General features: G+C 37.2%; 2 protein-coding genes across 2 annotated transcripts; one reads left to right on the forward strand and one right to left on the reverse strand.

Moving 5' to 3' along the window:
* Positions 1–1,967: 1,967 nt before the first annotated feature.
* Positions 1,968–10,185, reverse strand: LOC103702884 (general transcription factor IIH subunit 2). The gene is made up of 4 exons (XM_008785515.4): positions 9,827–10,185; positions 5,337–5,798; positions 4,880–5,255; positions 1,968–2,836 (listed from the first exon to the last, which is right to left on the reverse strand). Exons 1-4 carry the CDS (start codon positions 10,166–10,168, stop codon positions 2,706–2,708), a joined length of 1,311 nt encoding a protein of 436 aa, XP_008783737.3. The 5' UTR covers positions 10,169–10,185; the 3' UTR covers positions 1,968–2,705.
* Positions 10,186–11,604: 1,419 nt separating this feature from the next.
* Positions 11,605–17,735, forward strand: LOC103702883 (protein MIS12 homolog). The gene is made up of 7 exons (XM_008785514.4): positions 11,605–11,834; positions 11,921–11,975; positions 13,136–13,255; positions 15,162–15,257; positions 15,348–15,486; positions 17,110–17,244; positions 17,336–17,735. Exons 1-7 carry the CDS (start codon positions 11,713–11,715, stop codon positions 17,392–17,394), a joined length of 726 nt encoding a protein of 241 aa, XP_008783736.2. The 5' UTR covers positions 11,605–11,712; the 3' UTR covers positions 17,395–17,735.
* Positions 17,736–18,251: the final 516 nt, after the last annotated feature.

An 18,251-nucleotide genomic window follows, 5' to 3' on the forward strand; every position in this document is an offset into this window, starting at 1 on the left:
TGTTCTATTTCGGTTGTTTCATTTCTTATTCATTGCTGCCAGCTGCCGGAATAGGTCGAGCTTTGCTGCCTCCTAAGACCTCTGAGATCATGTGGCCGTCGGTTAGGAAGATCGGCCGTGATCTAAGCCAAGTTATCGTTAATCACCCTTTGGTCTTCTTAATTTTTCTTTTATCTTTCTTACGCTGGCCAACCACCGTCGCCGGTGATGCTGCAGCTGAGAGACTGCCCTTAGCCACTATCATAGGATCGAGCCATCTTGGCTGCCGCCTTCTCTCATTTGACGAAGAAGGGAGAGAAAAACTCTCCCCCATTTTGGAAAGAAGAAAAGTGCCTTTTCATTCTTCTTTTTTTTTCTACAAATTTTTTTTCTATCTAGACATTTTCTGTCTAGAGTTGATTGAACCTATGGGTACGGCCCTTCGTGATTTCAAAATAACATATTGTTTGTTTGTTATTTGCTATTGTATGATGGCTAATAATGCCCTATTTAACAGCTATCACTTTATAATCGAAATCCGGTCAAATTGGGAATTCTAATATTACAAGCCTAGCAACTTTTTGTTTACCATTGTTGTTTCAATGGGGATTCCCTTATCCTACTCTATATTGCTACCACGAAAAAATAAAATTAGTTGGAAGAAAAGAAAAGAGCTTAAACCTTCTATTGGAGGCTGACCGACTCCACCATGCATGGGTTGGCCTGCGAATGTTTCGTATGATCATTTCAGCCTGCTATGAAATGGGATGGCCTTGAGCTTATTGGCATTGTGACTTGATTCATGTGATGCTTCGATATTAGCATATAAATTAATAGATATACTTCGTTTACAATTTTATGAAGTATTGGTGCCAAACCATGCGGTGTGAATTATTCTCGAACACATTAAATGGGTGTGACATGCTGCATTGATACTGCTTATATTCATTGGCATGTATCCAATTGCACCAAACATCCTAAAGACCAAGCTTCATCAAGACAAGTTCAACTACACCCTTCCTCATTTAATATGCCCAAATATATGAATTGGGTGAAGTTCTAAACGTTTTATTTAGGCATTCTATCAACACAATCTTGGAGGTGTAGTACTCTAAACTGATGCACGATTGTTGCGACTCTGAAGAGCAGTTTAGAGAGAAGTAGAGCAAAGTGCACCCACGAAAGGAGAGTTGGGAGGGCAAAGGAGCATGAGTCTTCCTCAATTTTCGAGTTTAAGAAGTTGCTTTGGAGCCTAATCAAATTATCGATTTGACTTTTCAAATTGTTGTCAATTTGACCTCCAACACCCCTTGGAGGAGTGGTTGGAATTGGCATGGGTGTATGAAAACAAGATAGGTATCCAGTATTCAAATTGAAGATCCATACTATTAATTATAATATATACTTTTAAAATTTCTAAAACCAAAAATCATATTTTTTAGTAATCTCTAATCTTTGCATTATGTGAATATAATAATAGATAATTTTTATTATGCTAGTATATTTAGGCTTATTACTGGATTAGCTAACAATTATCCAACCCGGCAGATGATATCCCAAATCCAACCTGATGTTTTGGTACAAAAAGCAAGCTCTGGCTTTTTCTCTCTCTTGAAGTTGCTTCAAAATCTAAGCGAGAATGATCTGACTTCATCCTCTAAAACAAGCATTCAAGAATCTTTCAGGAGAGTGAATTACCTCTGAACAAAAATTGGATATGGAAACTCATATCCAAGAAGGATCCCAAATACTTGGGATATCCCTTGCTTTTATCCAGTACTATATCTTTCAGCAAATCCAGAAACTTGAGCTTCACATAGAATGCTACCATTCTTTGATTCAAAGTATACAGCAAAATAAACCTTTGCTTGGCCAGCTAGCGATGCTGCATTGAGCTGTTCCTTCAATTATATATCGGCTACTTGAAAACAAATCACATACACCAAGCCTAGAATATAATTCTGCTGAAGACCAAGAAAGAATGTATATTTGTATTGGATGAAAAAGCATAATTTACTTATTATTCAACTTTTCATTGTCTATAGAGTTTCCTGTAATTAATTGCCTTAATATGACAAGGTGTTCTGCCACATTGTAGATGTGCATAAAGACAGGTGCCCAAAGTAGCTGGGTTTTTGAGCATGAGAGCATGATCCACACCTTTTCAAATACACTCTTCATTAACCAACACACCCTTCTCAATTCTCTCAGAAACAAAAGAACATAAAACAAAAGCTTGGGGATACAGACACTAGAAGCAGAGCTCTTTGGTCATAATATTATCCTGTCAATAAGGAATGTGATGTAACGTGTCCGGATTATCTTTATATATGGAGGTTCAAGATAAATTGGAACAAAAATTCATGCTTGGTCTTCTAGCTCATGGGAAGAAGCAACACAAGAGTCCGCTCATGGGAATAAGCAACACAAGATTCCATGGAACCTAAAATTTGAACTTTATGAGCATCAGCACGGATGAATAAGCACGACGATTGTTTGTAAGTTGTAAGCTGCACGCACATCAGAAACCAACTGCAGCCATCCTGCAACAATATATAGGTGGTCGAAGCAAATTGAAGTTTCCACCAGCTCCATGAATCTGACATCAAGCAACAGGGTGAGATCAAAGACGATAAGTACTCTGAAAGCCCTGCATGAAATGGAATTCTTCTTAATCCATCCACTAACTGAGGCAACAATTGTCAACATTGCTGAAAATGCAACTGTTATGTAGTCAAGCCACGCTGGCTTTCACAACCAGGGCAATTGTGCAGGCTCTCATGGATATAGATATCACAGTCAAGACAGAAGTGTTGATTGCATTTCGGACAGGAAACATGGGGATTGGATTTGCTTCCTGCATAAATTGTAGTGAAAAGTTGGTTATAAGAATAAATGCAAGCCATTTAGTGATACAAGTACATACATATGTAAAAAGATATGCAGACATGCATGTATGTGCATTATCAATCACCTCTAAAGCAGAAGAAATACAGAGCGGTTCACTTTGAATGAATAGGATTCTGAATCAAGAATATGCTGCAGTAAACAGGTTTACAACAAAATGCTAAAATTATTCTAAACAGCAATAAAAATAGAGATTAGATGTGAGATAAACCAGTTTCAAGCAGTCTGAGGTTCTAACAAGATGCAATCTTAATTATATAAAAGTTAATTCCCAAATAATGTTCTAACAAACACAATCAGATTATAATTAGTAAAAAAACAACCACCATATTTGATGGGGCACCTGCTCTTTGGACTGACAGTACAGGCTGTCACCAAAGAAGAAATATCAGAACCCGTCGCATCTATCTTTTACATTTGTGAGTCAATAAATAGTTGCTCTCAGAAACCCATGTCATGTTTAATTCAAGACTACCTCAAAATTGCATGTCCCTGGTTCTTTCTACCCTTTCCACAAGCCCAGTATTCAAAAAATAGTTTAGTAATGGCGGAACTTGAAATTTGGAATAGGAATTTCTACCAAAAATTCATAAAAAGGTGAGAAAAATGAAATAAGGAAAACAAAAGAACCAGGTTCTTTCTGAAAAAAAAAATCTCAAAAGAAATAAGAAAAAAAGAAAAAAGAGGGAAAACTTAAACTATTAGCACAACTGCATACAGAAACAGTAATGGAAAAATAGCAAGAACAAAAATATCAACAGATAGCACAAAAAAGAAATGTGTACTTCCAAAAGAACTTGAACAAAATATGAATTGTACACCATCGAATGATCCCTTCATCTGGAAATTGATCACCAAATCACTGAGGAATGAAACAACAAAAACCAAGCCTTCTCCATCAATAGGAGGTTGGCTATGGATTACAATTCCTACAAAGAAGGTGCAGCATTGGTATTCAAGAGACTCTGTGATCAGCTAATAGTCTCCTTGCATATAAACATAATGATGAAACCAACATATTAATTAAGGCAGCACTCCATGCTGGTAGACAAAGACTGGGAAAATGTAAAGCACGTCAAGGTACCACCTAGATAAATGATTTATGGGATTGTGTGGCATAATAAAGTCATGATAAAGCATGAGATATATAGCAACCTTCACCAACACTGTTTTTCATATAGTGACCCAGATTTAGCAAAGCTCTTCACTCCCCTTCTTACTTTTGGATTTACTCATCAGGGAACCTCTTTTGTTTTAGTATTCCACGATCAAGTATGTGAAGCAAATATGTTTTTTTATAACAAAATTGTTGCTTCTATTTTTTTTTTTTAACTTTTGAAAACAGAATAAATGGTGATTACCACATAAGCTAACTTTTTATATAAGAATGTAAACAAAATAAAAACAAGTGGCTTCATCCTTATTTTGGAAAACATGAAAACTGGCTGTGCAAAGTGTTAGCTTATTATGTCTTAACCCTTGTCTTGCATAGTAGGTGTTATATCCATAGATGAGTATAAGTTTGATCTGATATCTTAAGTGACATGTTACTTGTTAGCAATGACATGGTAATGTTGTTTCACATTACAAGTAATTTTGTCAGAGAAACAATGCTGTTAAGCTCACAAAACAGCTAACCAGCAGTACAGTATTAGATAATACTATGTTATGTAAGTAATTATGTTTATAAACCTGACACTAAATGGATCAAACACCATTTTTTATTTGGCATAGGCCAAAAAAAGTTGATCATGGTCCCAGTCAGATATGCAAAAATATTGCCTCTATTATAAACTAATAAACTGTATTGAAAATATCCATCGTCCCATTGATGCTTGTATTTAAGAGCATTGAAGACACATTATAAATTTGAAATTGTAAATTTCATCTCTCCCACCATTATATAATACATTTTCACCTATTCAGAGTTTGACAATCCTTTAATATATGACTGCAACATTTTATGATGAGAAATTGGCAGGTATTTGCTTACCATGGCTCACAAGGCTCTGCTGGCAACCATAACAAGTTTGTGGTAACATCTGACCCAATTTACTTGGAATCATGGAAGACACCTCATTGAATGGTGTCACTGGAAAAAGATGATGATAAGACCTTGCTAGATGAGGAGAAGAAACAAGCGTCAATCCACAAATCCGACATTCAGTTGGTAGCTCACACACACGTGCCTTGCATCGTGGGCAGGTGTAGCCCCCACCAATTTTTGCTTCCTTGTGACAAGAACAAATAGAGATAACACCTTCTGCTCCTCTCTGAGGGAAACCCATCTTTATCAAATTGGAAGCCGCATATTCTGCTATTGCAGGGGGCGGTGGGGCATGCTCCAGTAACAATTCCTTAAAATGAGACTGCCAAAATAACACAATAAACTTTTGTCCCTATACATGAATACATAATAAAAGGTAAAAAGACAATGACATTGTCCTCACCTCATGCAATGCCACAGTATATGAACCCCCAGTCTCCTCACAAAGATGCTTACATATGTAAATATCTGCTGATAGGCCAATAACAGAGCACCTTATTTTAGCTTTCTTGCATTCCTGGATTGTCTCCATTATATCTCCTGGATCACAGGTATTGAGAGCGGAGTACAAAATTAAGACTTCCCGGTGACCATATGATGGGATCTGGCTCAGATATCCATGGACAAGCTCTAGGGCATTCTGCACAGAAGCATCACCGGAACATTCAAGCTTGCCAAGTAAAGATTTAATCTGTGAATCTGGGCTGCCACCTAAATCAGTTAGGCGCTGGGCAACACCATCCTTTATGGTGACAATACCAATATGACTCAATGGATTCTGATCAAAGAACTCCCTAATGAATGCCTCAACACATTTTGCAATCACAACCATTCGACTAGGGCGAAAATCTGTCTCTGAAGCTGCCTGTATTACTTGAAATTAGTATGCAGCAATATCAAGCAGAATGGGCATTCTATAACTGTTTGATGTAAGTACCACTTGAGAGAACAAGGCAAGGAGGAATCCCAGAAAAAGAAAGCTAAAATAGTGTAAAATAAAAGAAAACCACTTCCACTTTAAACTTCATACACAACAAAGCTACATTTTCACAAGGTATAATAGTAACAGACTAACATCCTTCCTGACCATATTAAAGGGAAATATTCAAACCCCTTGAATTTTTAGGTTTATGATCAAAGCCAAAACATTTTCTTCTCCTGACTAGCTCATTATACTCGTGGGATTATTTTCTCTCACCATCTCTCTCCTTTTGTTGCAACTTGAAACTGAATACAAACCAGATTCAAATACATTAGTACTTTTTTCCCCTGCGTTCTCCCCTACCTTCTCTTCTTTCTAACCTGAACCATTACCAACCAGCTTCCTACCTGCCACTCCTTCCCTTTCCTTCCTGATGTCTTGTCCTCCAAACCCTGCCTTGAGTTGAGATAAGTCTTCCTCCAAGAAATGGAGATCAACCGCCATGAAAAGAACTAAGCGATATATATGAGTATGTATGTGTATATATATCCTGATTTAGAATAATGATCATACCTTAATTTAACTCAATCTAGAGAGCTTGAAGTTTGAAGCTTTATAAGACGATGCATGACCATAGTCTGCTTAATCAAGAGTGCAAGGGTACATATCGGATCATTTTGATGAAGAATCCTATCTGCAACTTGCATCATGGGTTCTAAAACGGTGGCCTGTCTTGAAAGAGATGTCGCCATTAATAAAATTTGAAGGTGGGAAAGGACAGGCTTGCATAAGATGATGAAGTAGATCCCAGTTATTGAAGGACCTTAGGATTTTTTAAGAGTCATGCCCCACCCCTCTGGTTCCAACATGAAGTTTTAGTAGATCGCTATGGTGTGATCTTAATTTAAAAAAAAGGGTTGTCAAAATGCAATGCATTGCTTGTCCAAAGGAATTATGGAGAAGTAGCTAGATTATACGTTGCATGATAAACTATCAAAAATGTTGGTTACACTTTTTTTTATTATTTTCTATATTTTTTTGCCTCATGTTAGAATCAAAATACCATACATCTGTTTTGAATGGATCGAACATTTCAAAATTCAGCAGTTGAATTTCCTTCATGCTAGGATGCATGAACCTGGACTAAGCAATTCATACAGACAAACCACATATCCCCACATATGCTACAGAACAGAGATGAATGCCACATGTGAGCAATGGGTGTTGTCATCCCACTGCAAAATACAACAACAGAATTACCTTCACAATAAGATGCATCGACCTGGATTGGGCACTTCATACAAGCAAACCACACATCCCCACATGCACTAGAGAACAGAGATGAATGCCAAGTGTGAGCAATGAGCTGTGGTCCTACTGCCCCCACATGGTTTTGTATAAGATTTACAAAGCCACATTAGTGACAATCCTATTGCCAAGATTATTGATTGTTGTTAAGAAAGAACTTGCTAATCGGTATAAGGCTTTAGCCAGTAATACTAATGTTGAAACTCTTATTGATGACCGATTTATCCTTTCATAACAAAGTAATTATGGTAACAAACTATTAAGTTAATGAGAAATTCATCACACTGAAAATGATGAACTCTAAGAGTGGCATGTTGACACATTATTTGGAAGGACTTTAAGCAGACTAAGCTGGTGGTCATTGAATTCCATTGATCAAAACCACCATGTGAGAATCAAATAACAACGTTAATGTCATCAAGGAGATGGAAATTTACAATTCCATTGAACCATGTCATATACTCACAGGAATGCAATTTTGGCATAGGGTATAGCTATCATCTAGTGGTTGCCACAAATCTTAAGCAGTGTTAACTTCTTAATATGTTATAGCAAATATGGTAGAAAATCATGATAGAATAGTTGCTTTTGATGGCTAGAAGAATGCTTGCAAATTAGTTAACTACTCAGCATAGTACAAGCTCTTATCAAAAGAGACTCCTAGTATAAGACAGTGACATAGAGCCAAACCTGTTCTAGATGGTTCATCTGAACAGATGTAGATCACAATGAGACATTCTGTCCAATTTCAGGAAGGACTCTCTAAGAGCAATCACAGACATATAGGCTAACTAGAATTTAGAACTTCAGCCACATGTGGGACAATTAAAAGGTATCACATCAAGCAAAGAAAACACCTAGTTTAAACTTACATTTCCATGTCCACATAAGACACTAAAAATATGCTTGGACTTCTAAAGATGATTTGATTATACCAATAGTTAAATCACTGGAAAGCTGCAGAAAAGAGGTTAACTGTAGCTTTAAGGTACCAAGGGATACATGATTGTATAAGACTCTTTGATCATCTGGGTATGGTAGACAAGACTTACACTTTGTAGGATCACCAGACATCATGAAGGTCGGGTGTCTCTTGGTGATGGTACAACCTTCTTGTTGGAATCTGAAGTGAAAGACAGTAGCTGCTTCTGCTGTAGATGGAGAGATGGTGGCATGCTATAATACTATCACCTAGGCTATATGACTGGGAAACCTTATTGCTGGACTATGTGTGGCAGTTTTCATCTTGAGGCCCCTAAGATTGTTCGACGATAATTTTGTCTAAAGTTTCCTAGGTCAAAAATGGTAAAGTATCCAATAGTAATAAATATATGGGTTTGAATATACCTTACCTTCCTGTTATAAAAAAGCATGATGAACATCTGGGGCCTGTTAACTTTCACAGATCAAAACCGATAAGTAGGGAACCATGGTTATGAGGAGGTTTCACTAGTGACACCTAAAAGCCGGCAAAATCTTCTAGAGACAAGCATAACAACTGGTCCACTAGTAAAGTCTATTGTTTAAACTAGTAATCAACTTCCTATGTTTACATATATCACTGATTGCACAATCATAACCTTCCATGTCAAAGATGGCCACGGCCTGCTTATTCCAGAATTATTGAAGACTTGTTTAAGAACAGGGAACATAAACATCTCCCCCTTGATCATACCCAACAACTTACACATTCCAGGCACTCATTAGATCTGAGTAATGCTCATAATACAGGAAGCTCACATGTAAAAAGATTACAAGCAGAGGTGCAAGAATTCTAACTGTTGTTATAACTGATAGTTGTACCATGTCGAGTACAGGTGCCAGCGAGAGGAACAAATTAGGAAGTTACACATCAGCTGTATAACTTCTTTTATGTGACATTTCTGCTTTACAAAAAGCATTTCTCATTAGATTTAGCCCCTTTGAAAGGATCAGCTTACTGTCAAGTGGTGGCAACTTGAAACCTCAAAAACTTCCCCTCTTTCACTCTAAACCTGCAGACTCCTATAAATATTCACAAACCTGCTCTGTCATCATCTGTGCCGAAAAACAGAGGACATCATTTGGTGAAATGGCTGAGTACCACACTGGTTTCAGCAACAAGCATTCTAGCCCGATACGCCTCTTATATTATTTGTTTTTCACGACTATTTCTAAGCAGTGCTTTACTTTCACTGATCCCCTTCAACTGCAACATCTAAATCACCAAGTCAGCTTCAAATGTCTCGGAAAAATCGGCCAGGCATTCTCCTTTCACTTTCCACCTCAATCAACCTCCCATCATTCGTTCCCCTGACCTAACCCAAACCATCAATGCTTCATAAACCAATACTTAATTAGGATGTTCACAGACAAATACACCTAAAGCATAAGCACAGCAGCAAGAATCGAGCCGCAATTTTAAAAAGACGACCAAGGAAAAAAGTAACTAACAGCATGGGCTCTCTTCAGAGCTCCAATATCATCCCTGTACGACAATCCTACGCTATTTTTCCTCGATCCGCGGTCAAAACTCAAAAGGATTATCCGGTTTACATTAAAATAAATCATAAAAATCGAATCTTTTCATCTTCTCCATCTATTCGATCCACAAAAAAACACAAAATTACATAATATTAACGCCATGAAACGGAATAGGATGGAGAGGAGAAGAGAAACCATACCCGGGAGAGGTCGATGACGACGTAGAGGTACCGGATGAGGCCCTTCTGGATCCGGGAGGCGGCGGAGGATCGAAAGAGGAGGCGGCGGCGGTACTGGGCGTGGGCGACGGTCTTGTTGTCGATGGGACGGAGGAGACCGGACTCGTCCTCCTGGAGCGCCTCCCACGAGCGCTCGTCGGCGTAGGCCCGCTCCCACGCGTCCATCCCCCGCCCACCATTCTCCTCCTCCTCTTCCTCGTCTTCTTCGTCTTCGCCTGGCTTCCTCCCCTCTTCTCCTCCTCCTCCTCCTCGCATCGCCGGAAAACCGAGGCCGCCGCGGTGGACTGCGACGCTGCCGCTCATGATGGGACTCTCGGAGAGCTGCGGGTCCGCCCCGGTGCTCTTTTTAAGAGTTTAACAAGTAGGGACGGATGACAATTGCAAAGATACCCTCCAATGTTGAGCCAGTTAAACCTGGGTCCTAAATTTTTAAAAAATATAAATTATCTATCAAAATTTATTTTTTGTTGCAACGTGATCTAACCATCTATGTAGATCTTAATACCATTAACATATTAAGTAAAAAAAATAAAAATATTCTTTCTTTAGAGAGACTGAATTACGACTTTCTTGCGAAAAAAATTTATTCTCTTTTTGCAAAATCATCATTGGATCACCTACCGTACATATCTTAAAATACTTTGCACTCTAATATGCAAGAGACCCATCTCTTTCGTGCGTGACCATCTCGATCCCAAGTTATTTCTTTTTTTGACAAGACTAAGGCCTCCAATAATGATGAGATCTGCCGATGAGTCCAACGATGACGAAAACTGCGCTTGCTACTATCCTTTTTTTTCTTTCCATTTTTTCCTCCACTTAAGAGTATTGCTCCTCTGGTCCGATAGCTCAAAGAAACAAGCTATCAGACATAGCTATTTCTTGTTCCCGATGTAGCAAAACCCAGGTCCAAGAATCACCACAATCTTCTCGAATAATCATAAGGGCCGTTTAGCAGAATTATCTAGTACGGGAATAAAAATCTAATGTCAAATTACTATATTTGGTACAAAAAATGAATAGAAAAGATGACAAAATAAAAGATGGAATAACCATAAGGACCTGATTTACAATGATATAATCTATATTTTTTTTAAAAAAAATAGATAATGTTTTAATCCTAAGTTGATAATATTTATTAAAAAATATCATATATGCTCATATATTTTCATGATAAACTTGTTAAAATATTATGGTCAATCTCTTGTAATTATCATATAATATCTAACAATTTATTTGGTTAAAGATCAATGAGTTTTTTAATATTAAGTTTATAGGATATATTTGATATTTATTTGTAGGGTTGTGACTCATGAATGCTAGGTAAGTTTAAGGGACAACCATATGGCAATTTGACAATTATGATCCACAACAATAAATACTTGACCATGAAGTAATATCTCTTTACCAAACTTAGCTCAATTTTATACTTTACAAATCAAAAAATTGTGTTCTACTTAGATTCTTGAGAGGACCAAGTGAAACTTATACCAACATTGTAGGGCTGACTCTGGCTGTTTCTTTTGGCTCTTGATTCTTACCCAATACAAATTGGCGCCAATTACACTAAAAATTGGGGGAAATATGGGCTAGTAGTAGCTGACTCAAACCTCAACCAAGTCCAATATATAGCAGGTTAGCGTAACCCTTTTTCGGAGTCTCAAGTTTGGGTTGGGCTGGTTTCAACTTCCAAGATTTGAAAGTTTTTTTTTATTTTTTTGGATCGCTTCACTTAACCGATCTGAAAAAACTCTTGATTCGGTCCGTGAATTTTAAAAAACACCTTTCGACTTCCGCCTCTCTCCCCTCGGGAGGCGCAGCGGCAGCGGCAGCGGCAGCGGAGGCGGATGGAGGGAGGCGAGAGCGAGGCGGTGTTCGCGGCCTTCAATCTCAACCCCCAGCGTTTCATCAACGAAGTCCTCAATGCCGTCGATGACATGCTCGACGGCGCGTTCGATTTCTTTCTCCAGCTCCGTCTACCTCTTCCCCTTCCCATTCTCTTCTTTTTTTCGCGGATTGCCTCCTTGTTAGCTCTAATTCGCTGTTCTTTTGCAGGCAAGCGACTGTAATTACGGGTGGGGGCACCGAGAGGACCGAGGAATTAGCTCGGGTGAGATCTTTTGGTGCTCCATTTTTCGCTCTTCTTTTTCTTTGATTAAAACCCTATGTACGTCGTTCTGTCTGTTCCTTTGTTCTACGACGTTGATATAGATTTTTGATCAGTTAACGTAGTCTTTTTGGCTTAGCCGGAAGTGGGTTGCAATTTCTTCACTGATGCGAGTGAATTGAATAAACAAGGGTGGAAGAGGAGATATTGAAATCTTATTACTGCCAGAAAGATTATTATTATTTTTTGTTTCTTTTTCGCTTTAGTTTTGTGTTCGATGATGGTGCTGTTCAAAATCTAGTACTTGTTGACAAAGTCATGCAGTACTGCCAATGTGAAATTCATCTAGTCTGACGAATATTTAGGGAAGAAAGAAATGCACTGGTGATTTCAAGTTGGATTTTTGTTTATTGGTCCTCCTTTTGGTTTAGATGGGGTCGAGAAGGGTTTTAATTCAAGAGGACTGCGATTTGAAATTTCTGTGTTCCATAGGAATATGAAAATTACTTTTTTGGTAACACACAGGCACATATATTCTGGGAAAGTGCATTTGTTTGGTCCTTGGAATTATCTTGGTCAAGTCTAGAATTATTAAAGGAAGGGTCCTTGTTCTTATAGGATTCATAATTCTGAGCATAATGATGTTTTTTGCAATTCTGAAAGAGGGAAAATATGCTGTAATTGAAATCCACTTTGCAGATAATACTAAAATTTGTTTTCTCTGCTTCTCTTGTCTTCCATCCTCCTTTCTGCTCGATCTTTGTGCACTCTAGGATGATCAATTGTCTCTTTTGAAGTTGGAACATGGTTTTGTTGCTCGTGCTTAAGATTCAGCAAAATAATTAGAAAATGAGATATGAAATTATTTTGAGATCCAGATCTTCCCTGGAGGTCTAACTGAGGACTGGACTGTATCATATTAGAGAATGCACAGGCTACTAATGAAATTTGGCGCACACTAGTGATCCATCTATATACTATGCTGCACTAACATGTAAGCTTATTGTTTGACATGATCTAGCATTAGCTGAACTTTCATAAAAAAGTGTTTCCATTTGTTATGTTTGTGGGTGTCAATAGAAATGTTGTAGTTTGAAGTAACGAGCTTACAAGATTCTTTTGCTATTCCTGCTGATTACATTTAATTATCTTTTGTTTCGCAGGGTGTTTCTTCCCTTCGTCACTTGACACAAGCAGTTCTGGACAAGAGAATGGCCATCTGGGAGAAGTACTGCCTTCGACATTGTTTTGCTGTTCCGGAGGGATTTGTTTTGCCCAAAGCTGTAAGGTTCTTTTGATCAGATGGAGCAGTTACTTATTAGTATCATTCTAAAGTTAGCCTCCCATCTTTAATCTTTATTATGTAAGATTCATTTGTTGCTCATCATGAGTTATTAACATTGCTAGTGGTCATGCACTTGTAATGGTAAAATAGAAAATCATTTGTTTTCAACAGAAAAAAGACACTACTATTAAGAGTGAGTATTTTCATGCAAAAGAAAGAATCTTCTTTTTTACTTTCATTTTTTTGAAAACCATTGTATGGATTCCTGACCTCATTATGTTCATGGTAGTATATTTCTGTTACACATTGTAGCACTGATAGAACTGTATATTATAATCTAAAAAGTGGCAGAAACTGTGGACTGCAAGTTGCGTGGAACTTCTTTGATCAATTTATTGCCTGCACTTTATATCCAGTTGCAGGCATTTTGTTCTTTAGTGGCGTGTCCTTTTCTGGTCTGTGCTGAATGGCCTTCTTCTATTTGGAGATTCCTTCGTCATTCTGTGGTTCTAACTTCCATTCTCATTGCTTTACAAGCTTATGATATCAAGTGTGTTTCATTGCTTGTGTTGCTTTTTGTTTAAGATCTTCCATTCTGACCAAGAAAATCCCTTGTTTTCATCTTTGCTCAGTAATAATTCATCTCTTTATAGTCCTTGCCTCATTTCTTTAAGAGGCAAAAGAAGTGATAGTATAAATAAAATGAGCCCTAATGTACACTGACATGATTTTACGCACTGAAACAGCTAAACAATTACCTCTAGGACTTGTATTTAAAATTTCAGTACATCTTTACCCATATGCTTCATGGCTGCTTTTAGGCCCTTAAGCCTCCAGGAGCATTTATTGGGTGCCTAGTTGCCAATGTCGCACCTGTGGTCATTGATTCTTATGAAGTGTCATTTACAGAATCAATACATGTTTGGTCTACAATATATATGCGTGTATTCATACAGTATATATGCATGCATGGATTCGTGTTTGTATACAAAAATACAAGCTTGCGCACATACAGCAACATGTATACTTTTTTTGATGTGTGTGTGTGTATATGTATGTATATGTGTATAGATGTATATATTCTAAATACATTCATATTACATGCACAAATACTTTTGTACATGCATTCAAATGTGTCTCCCCAGATTTTCTCTGTTTCTTAGTATATTATGTGGACTTACATACGTTATGTTTCTCACCATATTATGCTTAACTGTGTGCATCCGTGCATATGTTACCATAAATTGGCCTATAAAAATTGACCATCCCAATGTACGAGGCTCTCACCACTACAAGGTCTAGGGAGGGTTAGATATACACAGCCTTACCCCCCTTACATGTAGAGAGGTTGTTTCCATGTTTCAAGCTCATGATATCTAGGTTATAATGGTGTAATCTTATCATCGTGCCAAAGCCTACTTTCTACATAATGTAAGTTGGCCTATGCATAATGAAAGAAAGGAGGATCAAAACTTGTGCAAAATTTTAAACAAAATATACTTACATGGGATGGCAGCGAGATGCAAGTAGAAGCATATATGACAAACAGAATTGGTTGTCTTTCTTCAATATGAGACTAGAGGTGGGTGTGGCAGTTTAACTTTGAGTTCAATTGCCAGTGACGAACATATATTGATAAAATTGCGAATTGGGATTTATTGGATTTGAAGTTTGGAATTTGTTGTAGAATGCTACAAAGTTTGAGGAAAATTATTTGTGGGGCTGTTTTGTATTCGATATTCTAATATTAGTGCTCAATATTAAAAGACAGTTAAGAGAACCCAATATTTAATATATTTTTGCTGGTTGTGGATTTTCCACCGCTTTATTTGAAGTAGAACTGGTGATCTTTCTTTCTATAATATTTGATCTAAAATACTTTTCCTGGTTTTTTTGCTTTCTAGAAAGAATCTTCTGGAGATAGTTTATCGATTCAAAAAGGGTTGTCTGATCCGGAGCTTGATGCTCAATTAGAATCTTTGAGAGAGAATCTTGCAGCTGTAAGCAGACTGCCATCTTTATGGCCTCAGCTATCTTTATAAATATCTTTTGGTTTCTTCCTAATCAAAGAGACAAACTTACTGCTTCAGGCTGGAAAGAAATCTGCAGAGTTGCACGAAGAGATGACCTTATTGGAGAAGCAGTCTACTCTTAGTTGTAGCTATGATGCATCTGTTGCTGATGCGCTGCAGCTGTTTGAGGAGAACCCTGTGCATGATATGTTTCAAGGTAATAAATAACATGATTTAATTAATTTATCTGGTAGCTTATCCTGCCGATTCTTTCTCTCTTTTTTTTTGTTCTTTTATGTATAATTATAATAGTCGCAGGAATGTTCTACCTAGAACAGCACATCTGCTCTGGAGACTCCTCGAAAATCAAATGCACACCACTTCCGAAGCACTCCCTTACTTCTTCTAAAAATATGTGCTTCCCCACATCCACATGTGCAGCTGCTTCCCAGTCTGGCAACTAAAATTATTATATATGAAAATTAATCTTCTTTAACTGTTCATATATGTTCAGAGATGATTTATGAAGGTGTTCTAAGATAGTATCATATTTTAAGATGTTTCAAAAGTATGGGGAAGTCATAGATATGTTCCTCGAGGAGTGTACATTTTTTCAAAGAATTTCTGATGGACCCTGCAGTACCTGGGATCGTGAGGTACAAACTGCTGTGTGATGTTTGATCTTAAGGCTGCTTTATGAAATGAGATGTCTTCATGACCCAAACATCAGTATCGACGAAAAGAAAAAAAATCATTACATAGTCATATTTTAATAAAATAAAAGGATCTTTGCTAGAAAAATGACTTTGAGTCTAATGGATTTAATAGAGGAGGCAGCTAAAAGTTGGAGATGATGATAAAGGACTTGAGTAAGCTTTCTGTGCTCGAATATATATACCTGTATAGAAAGAAGAACTGAATATGAGTTAACAGATCACGTCTATTGATTATAGTTCTTATATAAAGCATGTATCTATCACATTAGGACTCTTAATTAGAATTCTTTGCTTTTTATAGTTCTAATATAAAGCTTTATTGATTATGGACTTACGTATTATGATTGCCCTCATAATTGTGCCTTATCTACCACCAATTTGAGGGTCTATAATTGGTGCTTCTTGAGTGCTCGATTTGTCACTCATAATCAAATTCCTCTCATATAAAAGTGGGGAAAAACTTATATAAAGCTTTTAGCTTTATACATGTCAGTGTTGGCAGAAAGCACCAAATCTTATAAATCTTGGGCAACATGAATTCTATTCAGCCAGTACTTTTACCATACCGTATCGATACCGAATAGGGACACAATACGGGGGGCGTATCAAGTTTTAATAAACGCTGACATCACAACATTGTGTGATTTAGTATGTCTAACCTTTTAAACAGATAGTTTAGTATTTAAGCAGCTACATAGCCTTTTTTAATCGTTAAGAGATAATCTCGTGATGCACTTTGAAACTGACTGTGTGAAATATTTGATGCTTCCTACTTTTACAACCTACTGAACTTGATTTAGCAGAAAGGATTTGATTGTATGAATTTGAAGTACGAGCCATTAAATTTCAAATGTTATTGGGGGCAGAAGTTGCAGTTCATGCCTTCTGAGCCAATGCAAGATCGATAGTAATGCATTAGCAGAATAAATTATATCATCATATGCAATTCTAGAGCTAAGATACCAGAGCAGACCAAATAATTAAACATTCTGCATCATTGAGTTATTCTATATTAACCAATGTGTTACAGATTCAATGGCCCATCCTGCCTGCTTTCTTTTGTTATCTCCCATTCTTTGGTATATCAATAACCTTCTCATGGACCTTGGCATATCGTTTCACAGAGATAGGGAAAACAGCATTAGAATTGCATCATAAAATGGTCCAAGTGAAGATGAAGAGGTGGGAAGATATGGAACAAGCAAGGGTTGCAAAGATCCATAATTCCAGCAGAGAACAGCCCATGTTGCATGACACAGGTAATTTCCCCCTGTTTTGGTTAATTAACGATTGGAAACAGAAAAACTATCGAGTCATGAAATGCTATAAATTCACTGATATGGTTTGCAGGGATTTCTGCAAGGCTTGAAGATATTGAAGAAGTTTTAAGTATTTTGAGGAGCAAGTGATCGTGAATACTGGGGCTGTATCATAAAGCATAGTTTTCTCTATGTTGTGTTCGTATATCTGCTGGCGTGATTAATGCATGTTATTTTGTTTGGTGTGGCAATTTTATTGTGGCCTTTGGGAGCACGGTGTTAGTATTTCTGGTGGTTCGGTGATGTATTGCTGTTATACTTGTAATCCTATGACGGTTGTAATTAGGAAAGTTTTTCCTTTCTTCTCTTGTTATATTTGAGAGTAACTAAGAATTTCTTTTGAATCAGCAAGGCCACATCAGGTTCTTGCTTAAATGTTCATAAAAATGGTTTCTTATTTCGTTCATCTAGAAATCAGTGTGCAATTTTTCCCCTTAAGATTCTCTGATAGACAGTTCGTAGTCTCAAATTATTACTAACAGGTTTTGTTTCCAAATTACTTCAACAACAAGATGCGCAGCGTGGCTTTTTAAATAAAGTTTTCTAATTAATTAAAGTAATGAAAGTCTACTAAGAAATCAGTAATGAAAGTGGATTATTCTTTTCTTATCGCTACACAGTTATTCTCAGAACTAATTTCCAGGGAGGAAGATTTGTATGCATGCTGAGTACGCAACCTGTCAAATAATAATCTCTCACAAATTTTTTGTAAACCATACCAAGATGTAAACATGGAACCCATTTGTGAGTGCCCTATTGTGATATCAGACCATCTATCGAATTCGAGAGCCTTACTAAGTCGTGATTGATATGCTCTTATGCTGATAGATGTTCATACATGTGGGTGGATGAAATATATATTTGATGGCACAAGGTTGAAGAGGTTAAACACATGTAAATACTGAACAGCAAACAAGTAAAAATCAGGCAATTGCTGAGTTTGAAAT

The sequence above is a fragment of the Phoenix dactylifera genome, unplaced genomic scaffold (assembly GCF_009389715.1).
Source record: "Phoenix dactylifera cultivar Barhee BC4 unplaced genomic scaffold, palm_55x_up_171113_PBpolish2nd_filt_p 001072F, whole genome shotgun sequence".
NCBI lineage: Eukaryota > Viridiplantae > Streptophyta > Magnoliopsida > Arecales > Arecaceae > Phoenix > Phoenix dactylifera.